Source organism: Rhinatrema bivittatum, chromosome 1 (assembly GCF_901001135.1).
Source record: "Rhinatrema bivittatum chromosome 1, aRhiBiv1.1, whole genome shotgun sequence".
NCBI lineage: Eukaryota > Metazoa > Chordata > Amphibia > Gymnophiona > Rhinatrematidae > Rhinatrema > Rhinatrema bivittatum.
Genome location: NC_042615.1, coordinates 618,645,326 through 618,671,070, shown reverse-complemented (window position 1 = coordinate 618,671,070; position 25,745 = coordinate 618,645,326). Strand labels below are relative to the sequence as shown.

Sequence of the window (25,745 nt, the reverse complement as noted above, 5' to 3'; positions counted from 1 at the left end):
AATATGGCATTCTTTAAAATATCAGGGACAATTCCTTCTATTAATGATGTATTGACAATATTAGTGATAAATGGTGCTATCGTATTAGCAATTGATTTAAGAAAACAAACTTGAATCGGATCTATCGGATGTTTAGCTGGATTAAGTTTTTTTTATAAGGGACTCAATTTCTAAAGAAGAAATAGTATCAAATGATACCCAAGTTATATCAGGTTTCGTTGGTAACTTAACTTCTTGGCTTGTGCTCCATCCTCTCTTACCTACCTGATCTCAGCACCCTCCTCCTCCCCTTTCCCCTAAACCCCCTGTTAATCTGATGCTGTCTATCCAAAGCTGCAGCTTTCCTCCTATGCTTCGACGGATGCCACCTCCTCATGCTGGCCCATGCAGGTCAATGCAAGCACACCTCTACCTTCTTTCAGCCTACATAAGCTGAATCAAGCATGCCTCTGCCTTTTTTTTGCCTGAGATTGATTTTCATGCACTGCCTCCATTGTATGCAAATTTATACCAAGGATAATCATTGCAGATATCCTGAAAACCTAACTAACTGGAGGAGGAGTAGCACTTTATGCCAGAAGCAATATCCAAGCAATTGAAATACAAGGGACATCGGGTAGGGAAGAAGCATTATGGGCTAGCCTAAAAAAAGATGATGATGCTTCCATTTACATTAGTGTGGTCTATAGGCCTCCAATTCATACAGAGGAGCTGGACAGAGATCTCATCGAAGATATCGAAAAGATGGGAAAGAAGGGAGAAGTGTTAATCTGCGGAATCTACGAGAAATAGAGAGATAGTGGATGCCCTCCAAAGGGCTATGCTAAAACAAATGGTATTGGATCCCACGAGGCATAATATAATCCTGGACCTAGTGCTTACAAATGGGAATAACGTCTATAATGTCTGGACTGGTGCCCACCTGAGTACAAGTGATCATCAGAAAGTATGGTTTGATATTGCAAATAAGGTACAAAGAAGTCACACGAAGACCCGAGCTTTGAATTTCAAATATACGGATTTTGATAAAATGGGGATGTACCTGGAGGAAGAACTAGAAGACTGTGAGAAAATGGGCAAAGTGGAACAATAGTGGGCTACATTAAAAGGAGCTATTACAAAGGCAACAAATTGATATGTTAGAAAAGTAAACAAAAGTTCAAGGAAAAAGAAACCGATTTGGTTCTCAAAGGAGGTGGCTGGAGAAGTAAAGGCAAAAAGTTCAGCATTCATGAAGTATAAAGGATCCCAAAAAGAGGAACACAGGGAACAATACCTGGTGAAAATGAGGGAGACAAAGAAAGAAATCAGAAAAGTAAAAGGTCAAGTGGAAGAAAGAATTGCCCAAGAAGTAAAAAGGGGTAACAAAGCATTTTTCAGATATATAAGAGAAAGAAGGAAAGCCCAAAGTGGTATAGTGAAATTGAAAGGTGACGAGGAGCAATGTGCCGAGATAGACACGGAAATGGTGGAAATATTAAAGTCTTCAGTTTTGTGTTCACTAAAGAAGACCCTGGAGAAGAACTGTTGCTGGTTGACAAAACCATAGAAGGGAATGGGCTAGATCCAACTCCTGGAAGTTACAGGCCGGTTAGCCTCACTTCGATGGTGGAAAACTTAATGGAGATGCTGCTGAAAGAAAGGATACTGAACTATCTGCAATCTGGTAAGATGCTGGACCTAAGGCAGCATGGATTCACCAGAGGAAGGTCCTTATCAGACAAATCTCATTGATTTTTTTGATTGGGTGACTAGAAAATTGGATCAAGGAAGAGCACTCGATGTCATCTATTTGGATTTCAGCACAGCTTTTGATACTGTTCCACATAGGCTTGTGAACAAAATGAGAAGCTTCAGAGTGAGCGCCAAGATGGTGGAGTGGATTACAAACTGGTTGACTGATAGGAGACAGTGTGTAATGGTAAATGGAACCTACTCTGAAGAGAGAGCTGTGTTAAGTGGAGTGCCACAGGTATTGGCATTGGGACCGGTTCTGTTCAATATCTTTGTGACCAAAATTACAGAAGGAATAGAAGGTAAAGTTTATCTATTTGTGGATGATACCAAGATATGCAACATAGTGGACATGCCTGAGAGAGAATGAAAAGTGATTTATGAAGGCTTGAAGAGTGGTCAAAGATTTGGCAGCTGGGATTCAATGCCAAGAAGTGCAGAGTCATACATCTGGGATGTGGTAATCCAAAAGAGCGGTATGAGATGGGGTGGGAGGGAGAGGGAAGGCTGATGAGCACGGACCAAGAGTGGGATCTTGGGGTGATAGTTTCTGGCAATCTGAAGATGGTAATGCAATGTGACAAGGCGATAGCTAAAGTAGAAGAATGCTGGGCTATATAAAGAGAGGAATAATGAGTAAGAAAATGGAAGTGGTGATGCCCTTGTCCAAGTCCTTGGACAAGGCCTCACCTGGAATATTGTGTTCAGTTCTGGAGCCTTATCTCAAAAGGGATAGAGACAGGATAGAGGTGGTACAGAGAAGAGCTACCAAAATGGTATGTATACCCTGGAAGAGAGGAGGCGCAGGGGGTGATATGATACAGATCTTTACATACCTAAAAGGTTTTAATGATGTACAAATGTCAAAGTTTTTCCATTGGAAAGAAATCAGTAGAACTAGGGGTTACAAAATGAAACTCCAAGAAGGACGCCTCAGTACCAATGTCAGAAAATTTTCTTCATGGAGAGGGTAGTGGATGCCTGGAATGCCCTTCCTCCAGAGGTGGCAAGAACCAAAACAGTGAAAGAATTCAAAAGGTCATGGGATAAATACTGTGGATCCCTAAAGGCTAAAGGATGGAAATGAAGAAAAGAGTGCATGAACATAAGAACAAGCCATACTGGGTCAGACCAAGGGTCCATCAAGTCCAGCATCCTGTTTCCAACAGTGGCCAATCCAGGCCATAAGAACCTGGCAGGTACTCAAAAACTAAGTCTATTCCATGTTACTGATGCTAGTAATAGCAGTGGCTATTCTCTAAGGCAACTTAATTAATAGCAGGTAATGGACTTCTCCTCCAAGAACTTATCCAATCCTTTTTTAAACACAGCTATACTAACTGCACTAACCACATCCTCTGGCAACAAATTCCAGATTAGCTCTAAATGTGCTACTTGCTAACTTTATGGAGTGCCCCCTAGTCCTTCTATTATCCGAAAGAGTATAATAATTTGATGGTGTGGCGGTTATTACCCTTAACCAAAAAGCCTTGATACTGTTGATGCAACTCCATAATTGCTCTCTGCTTCAACAGCAAGGGGAAAAGGGGAATTGGATTTGTTCAGCATCCAAGGGATCTGACTTTTACAGTCTGGGGAAACAAGTATGGGGGTAATTGCTGATGCGGCAGTTACTACCCTTAGGGGTAGATTTTATAATTTTGCGCGAGCAAAAGTACGCTGGATTTTATAAGATACGCACGTAGCCGCGCGTATCTTATAAAATCCGGGGTCGACGCGCGCAAGGGGGTGCACATTTGTGCAACCTGCGCGCGCCGAGCCCAGCGCATGCTGCCTGTTCCCTCCGAGGCCGCTCTGTGCCTTTTATATTGGAATCCTAAGAGTCATCACTAATGCCACGAGCATAAGATTTCCATACAAACAATGATAAACATTCATACGGTTATTTTGCTAAAGAGCACCGGTTGGTGTTATGATCAGTTATTATTCTCTGACGGGCTGCAAATGATTGATAAGACCGGATGGCTCGATAAGGTACTGAGCACGTCGTTCTCAGGGGACCCACCCACAGAGCTACCTGTTTCTCTGGCTTTTAAGATGGACCAGGCTAGAATCCTAGTCCAGCACTGGGGTCTCCTGGGATACTTCTTTACAGGGACAATAACCTGAACAGCCTGAGAACAGCAAAAGAGAATTTTTTGACCAATGGAACATAAAGCAATTTTATACTTGCAGAGTGAAGGCACTGCCAAAGAGTATATGATGAAAGCAATTCAGCAAGATAGACTGGCCCATCTTGATTATCGGTTTTAAATATTAAGCAGAGGATCTTAAATCGTATTCTGTACTTAACAAGTAACCAATGTAATGACTTTATTATTTTTTCTTTTTCATTCATTTTTTACACATCCATTTTTCATGAACTATTGATTTATACTTATATTTTCAATTCGAATGTAGTGCTTTCCTTTCAGCATATTTTGCAAGAGGCTGCATTTTTTTTACTTAACCACACCCCCTTTTTTTTAGTGATTGACATCAGTTCTTGGCGTCAATAACTTTTAACATAAAATTGAGATTAGTCTCTTCAAATCAAAAGACATACAAATTTGTTTAATCTATGCCCCCCCGGGCATATTGGAAAAAAATCCATCACCACTTTCTGAATACATCACCAAACACATCAATATCAACATACCTGCCATCATACTTGGCGATCTTAACCTTCATTTTGATCGCTCACCTCTTACACCAGCATGTGATGCCACACTCTCTACGCTAAACGCACTTGGTTTTAAACAAATAGACTCGGAACCCACACACAAGGCAGGACACATTCTGGATGTTATATTCACGAACTCACTAATATGCTCTGACCACCCCCAATGCACTCCTATACCTTGGTCAGACCACTATCGAGTTGATGCATGCTGCACTTTCAACTACAACCCCCACACGCCACTTCCTAAGAAAAGAACCATAAATTTCAGAAAAAAATGTAAAACTGAAGATATTATTGAGGCCCTTGCAGAGGATATCCACAAACTAGACCTCTCTGATGCTAACTCCGCCTGTTCTTCTTGGCTTCAACTTACCAGTAACATTGCAAATCGACTCTGCCCTATTATAACAAAAGAGATCTGTTCTGAGAAGAAAAACAAAAAACCCTGGTACACCACAGACCTGAGAACAATGAAACTCGATCTTCGTAAACTAGAAAAGAAATGGCGCAGAAACCAAGATCCAACACTACTTCTAAAGTACAAATCCCTACTCCATCAATACCGTAAAACCACCGATGAATCCAAGAAAAACTATTATACAGCAAGAATACACCAATACCAGTTCAACCCGCGTGCCCTCTTCCAATATGTATCTAGCATAATCACTCCTACCATACATACCTACCAAATCAATGAAAATGAAAACAAATGTGAGAAACTAGCTACCTACTTCTATGACAAAGTGGCTAATATCATGGCTCGCTTCTCTAATCCAGCTCCGCCAACAACCCTACTAACCTCCAACACCATGTGCACCTCTACTACGCTGTCAAATTTTGAAACGATAACTGTATCAGAAATTGAGGGGATCCTTAAAAAAATCAAACCTGCCATGCACCCGATCGATATCATGCCAACCAAAACACTCCTCTCTATTCCCACAAGGATTGCCACCCCCATCACTAACATTATCAACAAATCAATTGCGACTGGAGTTTTTCCAATGCAACTCAAACATGCTATAATAAAGCCTACACTCAAAAAAACTGATTTGGATCCGTCGGAACCGGCTAACTATCGTCCAGTATCCAACCTCCCATTCTTGTCTAAAATCTTAGAGAAAGTAATCAATAAACAACTCACTGACTTTCTTGACGATAATCTATTACTCTTCCCTTCACAATATGGGTTCCGTAAGAACCATAGTACAGAAACTCTTCTGGTATCACTCTCAGACTCAATACTCAAAACAATTGATTCTGGTCATTCTTACTTACTGGCACTCCTTGATATTTCTTCTGCATTTGATACGGTCAACCACAATACCCTCCTTTCCCGACTCGCACAAATTGGTATTACTGGCACTGCCCTATGCTGGCTCCAATCGTTTCTGAAGGACAGGACATACAGTGTAAAAGTTGACTGCTATGTTTCGAAACCTAGAAATCTAGCACAAGGTGTTCCACAAGGTTCCTCGCTTTCATCTACCCTCTTCAATATATACCTAGCTCCACTCTGTCGTCTTCTGGTCAAACTAGGCCTTCCTCATTTCATATACGCAGATGATGTACAGATCCTCATCCCTATCAACGATTCATTATCTAATGCCTTTAAAACTTGGGATTCGGCCCTGATGGAAATAAAGAAACTTCTTACTGAAAACTTCCTAGCAATAAACACTTCCAAAACAGAGCTCCTCATCATTTCACCACACAATAATACCTCCTTCAACCCATCACTCATCTCACCCTCGGACTCACTCCATTTACAACAAGTCCGCAGCCTTGGCGTTATCGTCGATAATCATTTCTCCTTGAAGAAATTCATCACGGATACAATCAAAAATGGATTCTTCAAATTACATACACTAAAAAGAATTAAACCTCTGCTACATCCTTATGACTTCAGGACAGTGCTTCAAGCCACAATATTACCAAAACTGGACTACTGTACTGCTATACTTCTAGGTCTCCCTAAAAACACAATACAACCACTACAGATGTTACAAAACGCCACTGCTCACCTACTCACTAATACACACCGCCATGATCACATTACTCCAGCTCTCATGTTCCTTCATTGGCTTCCTGTAGCATCTAGGATTCTTTTCAAAGTTCTCACACTCATCCATAAGTCGATCTACAACCAAGATATGCAATGGTTCCACGACCACTTTACTTTCCACACTTCAAAGAGACCAATTAGAAAAATGCACCAAGCCAAACTTTCGTTATTTCCAATTAAACACATCAAACATGCGGCCACTAGAGAACGCTCATTCACAATAGCCGGCATTAACATTTGGAACAAAATGCCCACTGATCTACGCCTAGAACCCTGCCACAGGAAATTTAAGCAGAACCTCAAAACCTGGCTGTTTGAGCAAGCTTACACTCACTGACCATGTCTACTCCTGATTTTCCGATTTATCTATCCTGTATAACCCTTCTCCTACGATCCTCTACTGTTGACCTGTATAGATGTTCCTCGCTGCTATAAATTGACTTTACTGTCTCTGATCACATGGTTAACACTTGACTTACTATTTAACATTGAACTGTTCTTTGCATTCGTTCATTGGTTTATTGTACTTGTTTTAAATTCTTGTTAATAATTGAACCATTTTGTACACTGTATTTCCTGTTGAATGTAAAGCTTATTGCTGTGTTATTGTTTATTGTAAACCGAGGTGATGTTTTTAACGTGCCGCGGTATATAAAAAAATCACTAAATAAATAAATAACATTTATATACAATAATTTGATACAATATTAGTTTTTAGATAAGATTTTTTTGGTCTTCAGTTTTTGTATAAGTTATATTTTGACAACTTGTTTTTGGCGCCAAATTACCCTTTAAAAGCCTGCACTTTTATTATTCCTTTCTTTTGAACTGATGCGAGTGGAGACGATTCGTGCTGGCATGCAGCAAAACGGTAAATATTTTTAACAACATTTAAATTGTAATTCTAATTGTCACTGATAGTGAAAACAATAGCGTTTGTTTTTCGTATAAGATATCTTGTTTTGTCGTGTATTCACTTGTGATTCATAGGATAATAATAGTCAAAAAATATATATAAATATTATTTTTTAAGAATAGCACCATCCTCAGTTTGATATATGCACAATATTTTTTAGATTATCCGTGCTTTTCATTTAACATGCTTTAGTTGTTCTTACGCTTAGAACTGGCGTTTTTTTAGAGCAGTGCTTTCATTTGTATTCATTTCCACTTTGCCGCATTTTTACTTTTATTTATATTTATTAATATTGTCTTCCATTTGTGTTCTAGAGAACAGTCATAGTCGGCTAAATATATTTAAAAAAATTGTAAGAACAGCACCCTCCACAGTTTGATATATATAAAAAAAAATTTCCTTCATCCGTGCTTCTCACTTAAGACACTTTAGTCATCCTTATGCTTAGAACTGGCAGTTTTTAGAGTAGTGTTTTTATTTGTACCTATTTTTATTGATACTGCCTTTGCTCTGTTTGTCATAGGACAGTTATAGCTGATATGAAGAGTTTTTCAATAAAAATATTTAATCTGTTGTTTATGTTGGATTTTTAGACCCTGTGCGGTTCTAATTAAAGATGCTATATTCCTTTTATATTTAGAATTGGCGTCTTAGAAGAGAAAGACTTTTGTGTTATATATATTTATATGGTTTGTTTTGAATTTAGTACTTCACTTATTGTGACTAGTAATTTAGAACACTACTCTTTAGCATTAATTTTGAACTTCTATATCATTTTTATTACTTATTATTTACTATTTTTTATTTTCAATGATAATGCACAAGGAAGGGTGCTTTGTAGCCAATGGGGTAGATTTTAAAAATTTGCGCGATCACGTACTTTTTTTCACGCACCAGGCGTGAACAAAAGTATACTGGATTTTATAAGATACGTGCGTAGCCGCGCGTATCTTATAAAATCCGGGGTCGGCACGCGCAAGGGGGTGCACATTTGTGCAACCTGCGCACGCCGAGCCCAGAGCGAGCTGCCTGTTCCCTCTGAGGCCACTCTGATTTCGGAGCGGCCTCGGAGGGAACTTTCCTTCGCCCTCCCCCCACCTTCCCCTCCCTTCCCCTACCTAACCCCCCCCCCCCCCCCCCCCCCGGCCCTATCTAAACCTCCCCCCTTAACTTTGTTGGCAGATTTACGCCTCCTAAAAGCAGATGTAAATCTGCGCGCACCAGAGGGCTGCTGGCGCGCCATCACCCGACCCGGGGGCTGGTCCGGAGGCCTCGACCATGCCGCCAGGCCGGAGCCACGCCCCCGGGCCTGCCCCTGAAATGCCGCATCATGCCCCCGAAATGCCGTGTCATTTCAGGAATGCCCCCGACACACCCCCTCCCCGCCCCTTTTACGAAGCCTCGGGATTACGCGCGTCCTGGGGCTCTGCGCATGCCAGCGGCCTATGCAAAATAGGCGCGCAGGCGCATGAGGCCTGCGCACGTAAATCCGGCCGGATTTACGCGCGCAGGGCATTTAAAATCCGCCCCAATATGTATAAATAACTAATATTAATTCTGGATAATACTTTAGCAATTAGAAATATCCATATTCATTTCTTTAATTTTCTTCCAGTACACGGCACCATTAGTGAATGGAACCAATAGAATTGTATGCACAGCTTATTTTACCCAAGGTGTGTTACATTTAGACTCTAACTATCTTAGGGGGTCATTTATCAAAATGCGATAAGCCCCGTTAACGCATGTAATCGCACCATATTGTATGGTGCAATGCAAATTCAGAAAATAGGAGGAGTGTGGGCTGGGTTAGCCTGTCTGCAAAGAGCTATCGCACAGCTGTAACACTGATTTTAACTACACCTCTTTGGATTGCATTAGCTGCTGTAAGGTTTCATTGCCATTTGTGATGTCTCCTGTAGGTCCTATTTCAGGGGAGAGAGAGAGAGAGAGAGAGAGAGAGAGAGAGAGAGAGAGAGAGAGAGAGAGAGAGAGAGAGAGACTAGCCATAATATCATGGCCCATAGGTAGGTATTGTATCCCTATGGTAGGCCCACCTAGTAACTCGAGGTGGGGTTTAGGTAAGAGTGTAGGGGGTTAGGGGCCACTTTGACATTCTACGTGACACCTACGAACAGAACAGTGGTCTCTTGTGAAGATTTTCTGGCCTTCGGAGTGAGGAAACTCACTCCAAGATGAGATTTGGGCAATGTTCTCTCAACCTAGCTTGATGAGAAACCACTGTTCTGTTCGTAGGTGTCACGTAGAATGTCAAAGTGGCCCCTAACCCCCTACACTCTTACCTAAACACCACCTCGAGTTACTAGGTGGGCCTACCATAGGGATACAAATACCTACCTATGGGCCATGACATTATGGCCAGGTGCTCTCTCTCTCTCTCTCTCTCTCTCTCTCTCTCTCTCTCTCTCTCTCTGACCATTAACAATGGTCCCCTGGTGGTTGAATGAAGGAAATACAGGTCTGGCACTTATCACAGAATCTGAAAATGTTATCGCTAACTTACCTCTTCACACAGGTAATTAGCACTAAATGCTATATTAGCATAAAACACACCCCTTTTGCTATCGCATGCGGTACTTACCGCATTTTGATAAATCCACCCCTTAGTTTTTTAATTTTATTTTTTGTTGCCCTTTGCAAATGAGTTGTTTTGATTTTTTATAGACATATGTGCACTGCGGATGCTAGTTTGGATTTCCATTTGGAATTTTATCATTGTGTTCACATTTAAGGTATCATTCTATTTCATCATATATAGGTACCTCCTTTCAAACTGATGTTGTTCACATGCCCTTTATTCCATCTCCTCTGTCACTTTCAACTTATTATTTATTTTTTAATGTTTTTATATTTGTTTTATTTATGTATTCTTTTGTGAGGTTTATTTATATTTACATTCATTTTTATTGATGTTTATATTTTTGTGACTGGTATTTATTGTTTGTATTTTAATGAATTTATGATTTTTTTATGTATTTATGATTTACAAAATTTATTTATATGTTTGTTTATAGCCCCTGAGGCAGCCACTATTTGTGGCAAAACTCGGCCAGAGTCGGGCAAGTTTTAACAAGTATTACACGTCTCCACTATTAAAGAATTGAAAAAGACTTCTTTGTGGCATCCACTTCTTTGTTGTTTCCTCACGGCTTTATTGGATCGCCTATCTTGTTGCTTATTGGGCCCATAACTTTTGAAATATACACTTGGAGATTTTATCTGTATAATTTACATGTATGTACCCTCTGTAATTAGGTTTTTACGTCTCTAAGTTGGGATATTTTTTTACATGCATGTGGCAATAAAATTACCAGTTTTACAAATTAGTCCACCAGTTCGTCCCATCCATGTGCAGTTCATTGAGATTCTCCTGGTTCTTCAATCTTAACTCTCCCCATTTCATCCAGATTCCTCACCTCATCAGTATTTAATTTTTAAGATGTTTACATTCATTTACTCTAGATATAGAGCAATTATAATTATACTTGAGAAAGCTGCCAAATTTACATTCATAAATTGCCCCTCCTGGGAATGCTCATGTCCCCTTCCTTACACGTCTATTTTGAGTATATACTATTTACATGCATATGTGCTGATTTTAATGCGCGCAACACTTTGAAAAATCACCTTTTAGTGAGCAGCTGCACTTGGAAGGAATGAAGTGCACTAATTCTATAACTCGGTAGACCAGCATACAATGAGTTAGAATAATTCAAAATCCTGGACAACAGAACTAAAATCCTCCCTAGAGATGATGTAATTCAGGGAACAAAGTGAATTCAATTTAAAGAAGCCCAGCTTCAAAACTGATCTAATGTGGGATCTGTACAAACACCCAGATCCTGACAGAGTTTGAGAATGTAATGGGCGGGCACTCCTCCTAGGGTCAGCCCCTTACAGTCCAGGGGAAATGAATGACTCCTGATCCACAAGACTTCCGTGTTTTCAGCATTAAGAAATAACCGATTATTCTTCAACCACACCTATTGTATGCAAAGATTTATTAATAAAAAACAACCTCCCCTATATAAACATGAACAGGAAAGCACAGTTGTATATCATGGGCATACATTTAAAAATTAGGTTTAAGTCCTCCATAAACTAACACAGTGAATGCAAATGTATATTAAACAATATTGTGGAGAGGGCAGCTCCTTGAGGGATGCTACTATTTATTCTTCACCATTCTGATGGCCAGACAAGAAAGCAACAAAACCAAACTCATACTGTACCCCCGCACCAAGATGTAGTAGTCTGTTATGCAAGATAGAATAGCTGATTCTATGAAATGCTGATGTTATGCCAAGGAAGATCAGAAAAACTGATCCGCCCCGATCCATTGCATGTAGCAAAAAATCATACGGGGACAACAGGAAGGTTTCCATATTCTGGCCCATTCTAAAACCACATTCATCTTTACTTAAAATTTTATGGTCAACCATACATTCATTAAGTTGTATTAAGGTTGCTTTTTCAATTACCTTACCTATAGGAGAAAGGTTAGAAATTGGTCTAAAGTTAGAGATACTAGCCACTGAAGGATTTCCTTTTTTTAAAGCGGGATGAATTATAGCTATTCCAATTTCTGCTTTACATCCATTTGCCATGGCCCTGGAGACAACTCAAGTCTTAGTAGGTTTTGATACATTTTAAAGTATCAGCAAAAAAAAGAAAAGATGTAATTCTCGCCTTCACAAGTTCACACAGATCCTTTATGTGCTTTTTATGTGCTGTGGGTAAATTCTTAAATCTGGCCTTAAAGAGACAAGTTGAACAGATAAGATTACTGTTATTACCAGGTATTCCTTTAGTATGAGTTTCTACCTATTCTGCCCAAATCGATTCCTGCTGCTATGCCAGATGACAGTCAACCTTTGGCTTTCTTTCCCCTTATTTCTTCATAACCAGGAATCCTCTGGGCTTAACCCATGATTTATTGAATTCTGCCACAGTTTCTGTCTCTGCTATCTCCCCCAAGATTTTATTCAGTGAATCCACCACCTTTCTGTCAACAACTATTTCCTGATTTTCCTCCTAAGTCTACCCCCTTGCAAATTCTTACTGTTACTTCTTCTTCTAAGGCAGTCTTACCTCTGAAAAAAGTTTGCTTCTTGTACATTGATGCCTTTGAAGTATGCGAATGTCTCTGTTGTACCCTCCCTGTTTCTCCTCTCTTCAAAAATTTCGTGAAATTGCCTGCGTGGGAATAAGAAGGAATTTGTTTATTATTTCAGAAACATTATTGACCTTCCTTTTTTTTATTTTAGGATGCACCATGCAACAGTGTTATGTAGAATACAGCAGACAATTATTTTCTATTACTGTAAAGACAGAATCTGTGTTGATATCAAAATCCCATCCATTGATTTCTAAATAAAACTACCAGCAAATGTTTAAGCAATTCTTCACTTGTAGTTCATTATTGTAATGGATGATCACATTGCGTCTTAATGTATGCACAAATATCTTTTAGCTCATGCATTATATTCAGTAAAACATATGAATGAAGTAATTGAAAATTAAATTCAGTTGGACATTTTACTGCTGTCTACACTGACATTTCAAGACATTTGATTTTATTGGACTGATTCAAGAGCTTGTCTGATGCTTCCCTTTTAGTGAAAAGTATAATTTGCTTACATCTCAAATTGTACATAATGATCCATTTCTGCAGTCATTGTGTTGTACGGATTTGTTATCACTTGATCAGAAAAGCTGCTTTAGTCCTCAACCACAACTAGCTCCTTTTGTTGGTTGGCTAAAGGTTTTAAAGAAGTTAAGTACTGCAAAATGCGGATTAGAGAGCATATAATATGTAAAGATAAGATGAATTATCAATGACAACTTGCCAGATATAAACTTAGAAGAAATAGGAATCTGGTATTCATCTAAAAGAACACTAAGGGGTAGATTTTCAAAGGGGTACATGCGTACGATACGCGCGTACTCCCCGAAAAACTACCCCAAACCCCCCCTGCGCGCACCGAGCCTATTTTGCATAGGCTCAGCGGCGCGCGCAAGCCCCGGGATGCACGTAAGTCCCGGGGTTTGCATGGAGGGGCGTGTTGGGGGTGCGTTGGGGGCAGGCCGCGAGTGACACAGCGTTTTGGGGGTGGGCCCGGGGCGTGGCGCCAGCCCGGGGGCGTGGTCAAGGCCTCCAGACCAGCCCCCGGGTCGGGTGATGGCGCACCAGCAGCCCGCTGGCGCGCACAGATTTACGCCTGCTTTCCGCAGGCGTAAATCTGCCAACAAAGGTAGGGGGGGGGTTAGATAGGGCTGGAGGGATGGGTTAGGTAGGGGAAGGGAGGGGAAGGTGAGGGGCAGCGGAAGGAAAGTTCCCTCCGAGGCCGCTCCGATTTCGGAGCGGCCTCGGAGGGAACCCTAACCCTAACCCTAACCCTAACCCTAACCCTTCCTGCTCCCTCCGAGGCCGCTCCGATTTCGGAGCGGCCTCGGAGGGAGCAGGAAGCATGCGCTGGGCTCGGCGTGCACAGGTTGCACAAATGTGCACCCCCTTGCGCGCGCCGACCCCGGATTTTATAAGATACGCGCGGCTATGCGCATATCTTATAAAATCCAGCGTACTTTTGTTCGCGCCTGGTGCACGAACAAAAGTACGCCCGTGCGTACATTTATAAAATCTACCCCATTATCTTCTGTCTTAGTTGTCGTACTTTAATTAATTCATAAATAACTGAATTAAATGAAGGGAGTTAGATATTTGTCACTGTAAACATGCAGGAAGTGAGTCTAAACAACTCAAAATGATTGTGAAGTTTATATTGTGGAAAAAATAGTGCCATTCTCACTAATTATTGTAGTCCTTTTCTGCTTTTCTATAGAAAAGACTCCACAGGCATGATTTGATAAATCAACTACTAAATGTTTAACTCTGTAGCCACAAAGGCACCTTTGTAGTAAGTGTCTCAAATGCTGAAAACGCATAATCGCAGAACATTTTATTAGTCCTTCTGTGCCGTTCTCCCACACGAAGCAAGTTCCATGTACTGTAATCAAGCATTATGTAATATTAGGTGTCCTTGTGCATGCTTACAGGAGTCCTGCTGACAGTATTTATGTTCTAGAGGGTAGTCTTGTTAGGTTCTAACTGGATATCTAACAAGGTTTCACTATAAGATTTAAATAAACCTTCCACGCAAGGAAAACCGGTATAAACCCCTGAGAACAGGATCAACTGCACAACTCTCCCCTTGTTATGTGTGTGATTTATTGTAGTATGTACTTGCATTCATATTGAAGATAACTTTTAAACCTATTCGCGTTACTGGATTTGTGGGTGTACGTGGATATGCAGCAATTTCTCCTAGTATTTTATTAACTCTGTGCCTATGAAAGACTTTCACAATTAGTTTGTTTTGAATATTCATTTAAGAAGAAAGATACGTACCAGCATTTGGAAATATTCAAAGAACTGTTTAATGCTTGTTTATTATTAATGTGGTCAATTTTTATTTGCAAAGAAAAATGTTTTCAAAAACTATAACACCTTGGTGTTCACAGTGACCTATGATTACATATAAGGCAGAGAGTATACATTTGTGAGAACAATTTATTGATGATGCCTATTATGATGGTCACATTCAGTTTGTATTAGTGATAATAGGGAGAATAGGAGAATTTTTTTTATTCTTATAAAATAGCATATACATGAATACAGGCTACTTACACATGCATATGCTAACTTTTTGCGTACAACTCCTTTGAAAAATGTACTCAATAGTGTTCCTTTACCTGAGTGTCCTTGAATTTTATGGCGCTACAATTACAGTAATTAGTGATTTTTAATGAATTAAGCAGGCGACAATTTATATGGGTATATGTTTCCAGTGGGCCAGATAACATAAGGACACTAAACCATCCTCCAGAAAGGAGTAACACTTTTTAATCTATGATTTTCAGATAAATTAGTCCTTTCAGAACTGTTCACGGTATGTCTAAATTAGGATACCAGAGCACAGTCCCACATTAGAAGGAAAAGAAGAAAGTTATTTCCCTCAGAAATCTCACATAACCAGGGCTGGGTATCAAGTCTTAGGCATCAGGGTGATTTTTTCGGGGGAAAGGGTTCATTTGCTATGACACAAAAACTAATTGAAAGCATTGACTAGCCTAGAGCAAACTTTGGGCCTCATTTTCTAAAGTATCGCTATCGGGGAGCCCTGCGATATCTGACGAGATTGAAAATATCGTCCGATAAACGATTCACATCCCTAGAAAATACTGCTTTTCTGTACATCCTCTGACTTAATATCGTGGCAATATTAAGTCTGAGGAACCAAAAGTTTAAAAAGTTAAAAAAAGAAATTCTTTAAAGTGCCGGTGGTCAAGTCAGGAAATGGACGCTCAGTTAACAAGCATCCATTTTCCTAACCCGTGGCTGTGCATCAGTTAGGAAAATGGACACTCATTAAATTGAATGTCTGCTTTCCTAACCCGCGGACACCCGACTTCTCTTGGGCACCTGCTGCCAAGGAAGCATGCAGTCGACCCTAGCACCTCCTTGGCATCATGACCTCTAATTTAAATATTGCATGGAGCCCCCAGGACAGGTGCTTGGGCAAGTGTTAGGAAAGCGGGCACTCAACCCTGAGTGCCCGCTTTCAGCACACTTTTATTGCATCGGCCCCATAATGTTGCTTTTTCATAGGTTGCGGTGTTACTGTTTGAGTGCTGGCAGTTAGTACTATTTAGATAAGAAAGGTTTACTCTATTGTAATTCAGTTTACGCAAAACTTTCTGAAGGCCAAGTCCACACCCAACATGCCTAACAATAGGCCTAATACCATGTGGGTCCTAAATGTCGTTTGCAGGGTTTTCTGGTTGGTACCACAGTAGCGCATGTAAATATAGTTTACATGTTGTTATAAATGATATTTTACCTCAAAAGACTATACTTTGAATTTCCTTTTTCATGTTAAATCTATTATAAATGCATAATTTTTAATTGTATGTGGGAAGGGTAGGGGGTGCACTGTTGTAAGGTTCACCTAGGGTGCCTCATACCCATGCACTGGCCCTGGCTTCACAGGCTCCATTTTTGGAAGGCAGGATTCCATTTCCAGCTTTGTGTCAGTGACTGAAGCAGTGATGCATGCAGTCTTGGCCATGGCTACATTTTCTTTTTTATAACCCCAGAGGAATCTGACAACATGGATCACTTCTAGTGCGCCCTACCCTGGAGCAAGTATGCAGAGCAGAACCTGGAGACCCAAGAACTGGAGGCAAGCTATACTAGCAGAAAGGGGAGGGGAGGGGGGCGAGCCAGTAGGAAATTGCTGTGGCATTGTTAGTGAGGCTTCTGTCTGAGGTGGCTGGGCTGAGCTCTGAGAGGAGCAGTTAGCTGTGGAACCAGCGAGTCCCTGGAAAGTGGGGATGCTGAAAAGGGAAAGGGAAGGGCTAGCAGCAAGCAAGAACTTTACATAATGATGCAGGGGGCACTCACTACATGAATATGTGAAGCAGCAGCACAACAGCTGAATGTGTGTCCTTGTCTGAGGCACTGACTGGCAATGTGGTTGCCTCATTTTTTGTAAATTGGTTCAAGAGCTGATTGGTTGGCAAGAGACTATATTTCAAAAGGGATAGAGACAGGATAGAAGCGGTCCAGAGAAAGGCAACCAAAATGCATCAAAGGCCATATGAAATAAGACCGAAGGACCTGGAGAGAGAGAGGAGATACAAAGCAGTCTTTTAAAAATTCCTAAACGGCATTTTGATAGAAAGATATCTGAGGAACTAGGGGTCATGATGTGAAACTCTGAGGGATAAACTCAGGAACAATGTTAGGAAATATTTCTTTAACAGAAAGGGTGGTGAATGCATGTGATACCTTCCCAAAAGAGTAGTGAAGACAAGATTGGTAATGAACGATAAATGAAATTCAAAAGCATATGGGATAAACACAGAGGATCCCTAGTAGCAAAAGGACAGAAATAGAGAAAAGAGGTAACTTGCACGGAGCTGCATTACTACCCTAAAATAAATTTTAAAGTGCTTGCTGGACAGACTGGATGGACCACTTGGCTCTTTCTACTGTCATTTACTGTGTTACCCAAACTTGGGAGGGGGGAAGGGAGGGGTGCTGGGGGCCAACTCGTTGGATGCATGGAAGGGGGACTGCACTCCAATTTGCTCAAACCTTATCTAGGGTGTGATCTTTTTAATTCTTTAGAAGAAATGTGAAATATCCATTAGAGATATTTTGGATCCAGGTCTTATGATGTAGCATGCTTTTGGGAGCTCTTAAAGCACACGTTGCACAAAAAGTGCACAAGGGTGCACCATAATAATTGTTCTAAGCCAGTGTATACCCATAGGCTTAGTTTGAAAAAATCCCCCAGGCTCATATTTTCCTACAATCTGCCCCGTTGGTGAAAGCGCCTGTGTACCTTGCATCTACTGTTTGTACAGGCAGCCGAGGACAGGGAAAACAACACATGTACTTTATGAAAATGCCAGGACGCATGCTGGTTTCTCTCCCCTGATCTAAATGCCCTCACTGAGAATGCCTCTTTTTTACCTGGCAACAATGTGCCTGCGTTGGAAGCCCATCTATAATTTTAGCCTGGCAGAGGAGCCAACTTTTCAGACAAGCCAAATTATCCCAGTATTAAATTGGTATTTACCTGTGTTACATGGCTTTGAAAATTGCCCTTCTTGGGAGTAAATTTGAACAGCTACAAAGTACCTGCAGATTTTATCCCAGATTTTAAAAGCAGACTTAATCCGCATCAGTCTGCTTTGAAAAGCACACGCGTGGACATATGCTCAAGAAGTTACCCTGCTCCCAAGCAGGTAGCACTTTCTGCATTTACATTTACATGCATACTTGTGAAAATCAAAGTATACATGTAAATGCCTCTTCCCCCTTACCCCCGAAATGCCTACCATGAGTGCAGGAGAGATTTTACACACAATTTGAGTTACCCACATACATTTCCCTGCACAATCCTCCCCCCCAGTGGTTGTAGGAGGGCCCTGACAGCTAGGCTGGCTCTCCATGTGCTTAAAACTACTAAAAACAGCATTTGAGAAACACATCACAAAGGGCGATAAAGCCCTATTGCATGGCTTTAACACAAATGAAAAGGTGTAGTTAAAATACATTTAAAGCTGCGCAATATGGCTTCGCAAATCATGAAGCCAGCCCACTTAGCCACAAAACCAACCCCAAACTCCTCTCCTTTTTCTAATTTGCATCACACAGTGGGGTAGATTTTAAAAGAAGCGCGATCAGCCTACTTTTGCTTGCGCATCAGACTCAAGCAAAAGTACGCTGGATTTTAGTAGATACGCGCGGAGCCGCGCGTATCCACTAAAATCCTGGATCGGCGCGCGCAAGGCTATCGATTTGTATAGCCTGCGCGCGCCGAGCCGCGCTGCCTCGCCCCCGTTCCCTCCAAGGCCGCTCCGAAATCGGAGCGGCCGCGGAGGGAACTTTCCTTTGTCCCTCCCCTCACCTTACCCTCCCTTCCCCTACCTAACCCACCCACCCGGCCCTGTCTACACCCCCCCTTATCTTTGTCGGGGGATTTATGCCTCCCGGAGGGAGACGTAAATCCCCGCGCGCCAGCGGCCTGCTGCGCGCCGGGCCGCGACCTGGGGGCGGGTACGGAGGGCGCGGCCACGCCCCCGGGCCGTAGCCACGCCCCCGTACCCGCCCCCAAAACGCTGCCGACACGCCCCCGGAACGCCGCGACGACCGGGCCCCGCCCCCCGACACGCCCCCCTCCGAGAACCCCGGGACTTACGCGAGTCCCGGGGCTCTGCGCGCGCCGGGAGGCCTATGTAAAATAGGCTTCCCGGCGCGCAGGGCCCTGCTCGCGTAAATCCGCCCGGTTTTGGGCGGATTTACGCGAGCAGGGCTCTGAAAATCCGCCCCAATGTGCATTATGATGGTTTTGCATGCGAAAACGCCTTAACACATGCGAAAACGCATATAGCAGTTTGATAAATGACCCCCTTGAATAGGTACAATGGATAGCTATGACAAGCAGTGCCTTAGTATACCAAATAATTCTAATGAAATTGTAGAATATAAAAAATGCCATGCTGGATCAGACTAAGGTCCATCGAGCCTAGCATTCTGACTTCAATAGTGGCCAGTCCTAGTTACCTGGCAAATCCCAATAAGTAGATCTATTACGTGCTAATCACTCCCAAGGAGAGCAATGGATTTCTTTCGCATACCTGACTAATATTAAATTATGGACTTTTCTCCAGGAACATGCCCAATCCTCTAAACCCTTCTATGCAAGTTGCCTTAATCACATCCACTGGCAACATATTTCACAGCTTGATTGTGCACTGATTGAAAAAGTACTTACTACTATTTGTTTTAAATCTATTGATAGCTTCATGGAGTGTCCCCTTGCTTTAATATTATTTGAAAGTTGAAATTACTACCCTTTATTTACCCATTCCACCCCATTCATGATTTTATAAACTTCTATCATGTCCCTCTCAGCCATTTCTTTTCCAAGCTAAAAAGCCCTAACTCAGTGCTTTCCCAACCTATCCTGGGGACCCCACAGCCAGTTGGTTTTTCAGGATATCCACAATGACTATGCATAAGATAAATTTGCATATACTGAGTCTCCATGGTATGTAAATTTATCTCCTCAGAATGCCTCTTGCCAACCCACGGAACGCACCCTTCTTATTCGGCTAAATTGTAGCTGGGTAACTAGTTATATTATATTTTCTGTTTTATTCTCCATTCCTTTTTGGACTACTTCTAACATTCTATTTGCTTATTTGATCACCACCACACACTAAGCTCTGAGGATTTCATAGTATTATCTACAAGTATTGCCATGTCTTTTTACTGGGTGGTGACTCCCAGTATAAAACCTAGCATTGTGCACCTACAGTTGGCATTATTTTTCCCTACTTGCATCACTTTGCACTTTTCCATATTAAATTTCATCTGTCTACAGTGATAGCTCTAGCCAAAGCCAAGCATAGTATAGGTACTATTTTGCGTGGTTTCTACAAATGCTATGCCACTGCATCTTATAAGAGAGAAGATACCAAAGTATGTTATTTCAAAGCATAGATATTTTAGCCTGTAAGCATCACTGTGAAATAGTGCATCAACCTTTCACCTCAATAGACTTGACACAATCTTAGGTAACAAATTAAGTGGATATGATGGGTCATTCTGTCCCTACTGGGCCCTTATTTTGATGAGAAATTGCCACCTCATTTGGAAAAATGTAGTGTGGTTGATCATGTCTGCTTGAAACGAGTTCCAGACCATCAGGAGATTCATCATTCTGCGATGGGTTACTGCAGAATGATGACTCGTGGAAAAAAATGTGGGCGGGGGGGCGATAGTGTGCACCCGGCTGCATCGCGGCGGTGTGTTTTCGCCTGCCACAGTTGCGGCATGGCGCATACTATCACCACCATAGCAGCATCGAAAAAGGTGATGTTATTTCCAGCGCTACTGCCAGCGATAATGTCTAAAATATTACTGCCTGCAGTGCTACTAGAAGAAAAATTCACTTTTCTCTGCCAAAACCCCACTCTAACTCCGCCCCTTTCCCTAATTTTAATCTTACCACCACATCCCATTTTAAAGAATGACCCTGTTTGGTAGCAATGGAATTCTTGAAGAATACGGTATGGTAGAATAAACCTGCTTAATTTCTATTTGCTATGGCCTTTTGTTATAACAAAAGTAAGAAATGTATTTTTGATTAAATATTGTGAAAATTGTTTCACTTATTGATACTGTATAAATAAGTGCCTCAAGATGAAAAAATGCTATATTTCTAAGAACTGCATGATAGTAAGATCTGGGTTTGATTCTCAGACATTTCCTTTGACACGCAAGGACCTGTAGCACTGCAGATGTGCCAGTCTAAGCCATTCCACAACAGGAATAAATACTTGCCAAACTTAGGATGCATATGTACCAGGTTTTGAAGAGAGCCACGGTCTGTGGCCCCTGGATAAAAGAACCATCTTTGCGAATTCAGGGCTAGAAAAGAAGAAGATAAAAAAATGGAGGGGGGTAGGGCAGAAAAAAATGAAAAAGCAAGAAACTGCTTGAGCAAAAGATGAAAAGAATAATCATACCATGAAGCAAGAAAACACAAGATCGTACAGGGTGTTGTTGGGTTTTTTTTGCTAACTTATTGCTGTCTGTTTTCCAACAGGTGAAAAATGCAGCTGCCAATGTACTCAGGGAAACATGGTTAATTTACAAAATACAAAAATTGGTCAAAAAAATAGATCATGCTAAAGTAAGAAAACATCAGCGCAAATTCTTGCAAGCTATTCATCAGTAAGTACTGTTTTTGCTCTATCCACACATTTTTATTCTTCTCAAAATGTGGCTTCATTGTACTTTCTTGTATACGTTTATTTATTTATTTATGTATTTATTTAAGTCTTTTCTATACTGTCGTTTAGTAGTTTCCGTCACAACGGTTTACAATAAGCAAAGTTATCATACTTCTGTTTATAAGTCTCGATGGAGAATTTTAATCAGCAATCATGTTTGTGCATGTAGAAAGGATACAAACTGATTTAATGGAATAGTTGTCTGTAGCAGAGATAATAGTAAACAAAATTCTGAATCATGCTAATATAAGAGCCTATTTACTAAACTGTGTTAGTGCTATTGTAGGCTTTACCACTCTTTAAAACAGTGTCCATGGGCATTTAAAAAACACTATTATTTAAATCTCCACTGTTAACGGGTTGTAACACTTAATATGCCCTACCATTCACACAACCCCGTATTTTCTTATCAACATTCCTTTGTATGAAGATCCCGATTTTTTTCTTTTTTCTTTTTTTTTGTTTAATTCTGTTTCCTTCACCATAAAGTAGACTAATGTTAGTCTACTTTATGTATTGTAATCATCGACAATCCACCTACCACCCAAAGTAAATTGGATGGTAGGTGGATTGTCGATGATTACAATACATAAAGTAGACTAACATTAACTCCAATGGGTTTGAAGTTAGTGGATTAAGGTCATGAAATGAGACATTCACTTCCATCTTTAATAATTTTTTAATGGTAACACACGATGTGGTGAAGGAAACAGAATTAAATACAAAAAAAGAAAAAAATCGGGATCTTCATACAAAGGAATGTTGATAAGAAAATACGGGGTTGTGTGAATGGTAGGGCATGGGCATTTAAAAGCATTACTATGGTTTAGTGTAATTGGTATTTCAGTTTACTCAAGCCTTACTGCAGGTAAAGCCCATGTCCAACACATGTTACAATAACTCTAATAGCATGGTATACATTATATTAATATAAATTCAACATAATAAAGTATAAATATAGAATGTAACAATATAAAATTCCTACTATAATCTGAACCTCTCCTACTCTCACTAAGCAGCAGGAACAGATTGCATAACAAAACACTAAAATGATAACATCAAAATTACACTCCCTCCTAAACCCTACATATTAATATTATAATAAAACTAACATGGTTTGTCATATTATGTTCTCTGCCATTTCCAATTCTCCATTGGACCTGGAGGTGGTTATATAAATATAAATAAATATAAATCCCACATACCAGTTTTGCACTAAGATGGCATTAATGTGGATTTACGCATTAAGATGCAAATGACTTAATCATTAAAACCATACTAATGAACTGCTTGGCATGTTGCCCTGGCTTGGAGAAGCCATGTTAATGTTGCCAATGAGAAAAAATTAGCTACAACTCAAGAGCTGTAGTTAACTTTTTTTGGCCGAGCATCAGCATGCAAGCATGCAGAGTGATGCACGCCCCCAGCCATCTCAGACATGAATGTTAAAAGGGGCAGCTAGCTCCAAGTTGGTCCCTGCCCACAGGAAAGTAAAAGTACCCCTTCATCATAGCTTCAGCCCCAGCAGAATTAAATCATCCCCACATCTCAGCAACCTCCCTCCACAGCACACTGCCCTTTAAGTAGCCCTGCCCCATCTCCAAATCTCACCTCCCACTCAACCATCAAAATGTACCCTTTTATGGGACGACACCCCCACCTCCTTCCTCCTGGCTTATTCCCCATTCCTTTACCCTAAGAAGCACACGAGAGCAAAGGGGAGTCTCTTGTCAGAAGGTGGGACAGAAGTGTCTAGAGATAGCTCCTGCCCTATCAGGTTCCCAGAGGTTCCTTGGGATAAGGGGATAGGGTCCAGACCAGCAGGAGGGAAGCAGAGTATGTTATACCTTTTTGATGGTTGGGTGAAGGTTTTGGGGGGCTGTAATATGAGGGTGCTTTAACTCTGCTGGGGAGGCTGTGATGTGGAAGAATGCTTTAACTCTGCCCAAAGGAGGCCAAACTCGGGGCTAGATGTCCTATTATCATTCACAGCCCAAGGTAGCTGGGAGCACATATTTCTGTGGCCAATAATGTGTAAATCTTTTTCCAGCTAAAGCAACACATATCACAGTATTCATTAAATTGTGGCACTCAGTTTACTGCAGTATAACGGATACTTCTGAAATTAAAGGGTATTAAAACCATTCATTAAAGCATGTTTAACACACTTTTATACATAGGCCCCATTGTACCTTATAAACTGTACATAAGCTTAGTGCAAGTGTAGTAATAAGTATATTTTCAAATAAATTAAATTAGTAATTAGTGCCTTTATGAATCCTCTATGCATCCACAATATCAAAGCTTTTAATTCAAATAATAAATGTGATTTGCATTGACAAGGAGATTAATAGTGTATTAAATATCATTTCATTTGCTTAAAAATCTAAACTGGCTGAACAAACTATTTCAGGGGTCGGCAACCTATGGCACACATGCTATCAGTGGCATAGCAGTGGCGGCATTGCTGAATAGAAGTTTAGCGGACACTCCAGCCATCACTCCCACTCCAGTTCAAGCAGGAAGCACCATGCTGGCGATACTCTCCCTACTTCCCTTTTGCCAGCAGCATGAGTCACGTTTAACCCAATGTCTTCTCCTGCTGCCATGCAGCTGGCCTCACAAACCACAAGACCTACCCCATGGCAGCAGGAGATGAGATTAGGTTAAACGTGAATCCTACTTCCAGCACGAGGGAAGGAGGGAGTTTATCACCAGCTCGTGGCTTCCTGCTTGCATTGGCGTGGCAGCAGCAGTACTAAGCTGCTCACCAGGGCTGGATTAAGGGGCGGGCCAACTGGGCAAACACCTGAGGCACCAACTAATAGGGTGTTGGTTGCCTCCCTCCTGCTCCTCCATTGTGGATTATCCGGCAGCAGAAGATTATAGGAGGTTGCAGAGCCTAACCCAGATGCAGCTGAAGATGAGGAGGCTGCAGGGCAACTGGTGGAGCCCAATCTGCCAGCAGCTGAAGTGAAGAGAATCAAAGGAGATCCAGAGAGTCTGAGAGGTGTGTGAGTGTGAGAGAGAGGGAACATGTGTGGGAGAGTACGAGAGAGCTGTTGTATGTGTGGGAGAACATGTGAGAGCTTTTGAGTGTGAGAGATCATATGAAAGCTTTTGTATGTGGGAGAGTATGTGACAACTTGTATATGTATGGGAAAGCATGTGAGTGAGAGTTTGGGTGTATGTGTGTGTGTGAGAGCATGTGAGTAAGAGTTTGGGTGCATGTGTTTGAGGGAACATGTGAGAACTTTCTGTGTGTTTATAGGACAGCATGTAAGAGAGCTTATGTGTAGGAGAACATCAGAGAACTTGTGTTTATGAATGAGCATGTGAAAGTGCAAGCTTGTGTGTGTGGGAGAGCATATGAGAGTGAGAACTGGTGTGTATGGGAGAGTGTGATAGTGAGAACTTTGTGTGGATTAGCATGTGAGGTCGAGTTTGCTTGTATGTGTGTGTGTGTGTATAGGACAGCATGTGACAGTTTGTGTGTATGGGGGGAACCACATATGAGAGCTTGTGTGTGTGTGTGGCAGAGCATGTGAATGAGAGCTTGTGTATGTGTTTGGGGGAACATGTAGGAGTGAGCTTGTTTATCTGGAAGAGCATGTGAGAGCTTGTGTGTATGTTTATGGGGAAACATATATAAAAAAGAGCTTGTGTGTATGAGTGTAGGAGGGAGAGCTTGTGTGTGTGAAAGAGCATGTGAGAGAGCTTGTGTGTGTTTATGGGACAGTATGTGAAAGAGAGCAGGCGTGTGTGTGTGTGTGTGTGTGTGTTAATTGCATGAAGGAAAGACTGAGCAAGCTTGTGTGTGTGATTGCTTGTGGGAGAGAAAAGTGAGCATGTGTGTGTGATTGCATGTGGGAGAGAGCAAGCATGTGTGTGTGTGTGATTTCATGTGGGAGAGACAGCCTGTGTGTGTGTGTGTATATATATATGTGATTGTA

General features: G+C 41.3%; 1 protein-coding gene across 2 annotated transcripts in view; it reads left to right on the top strand.

The window, feature by feature from the left end:
• Positions 1–25,745, top strand: part of KCNN2 (potassium calcium-activated channel subfamily N member 2) — a 364,762-nt gene that overhangs the window by 302,478 nt on the left and 36,539 nt on the right. For both annotated transcript variants that reach the window (XM_029571493.1, XM_029571487.1), the window contains exon 6: positions 21,606–21,733. In XM_029571493.1, the coding sequence (XP_029427353.1) occupies positions 21,606–21,733 (128 nt within the window). The remainder of the gene's footprint in view (positions 1–21,605; positions 21,734–25,745) is intronic.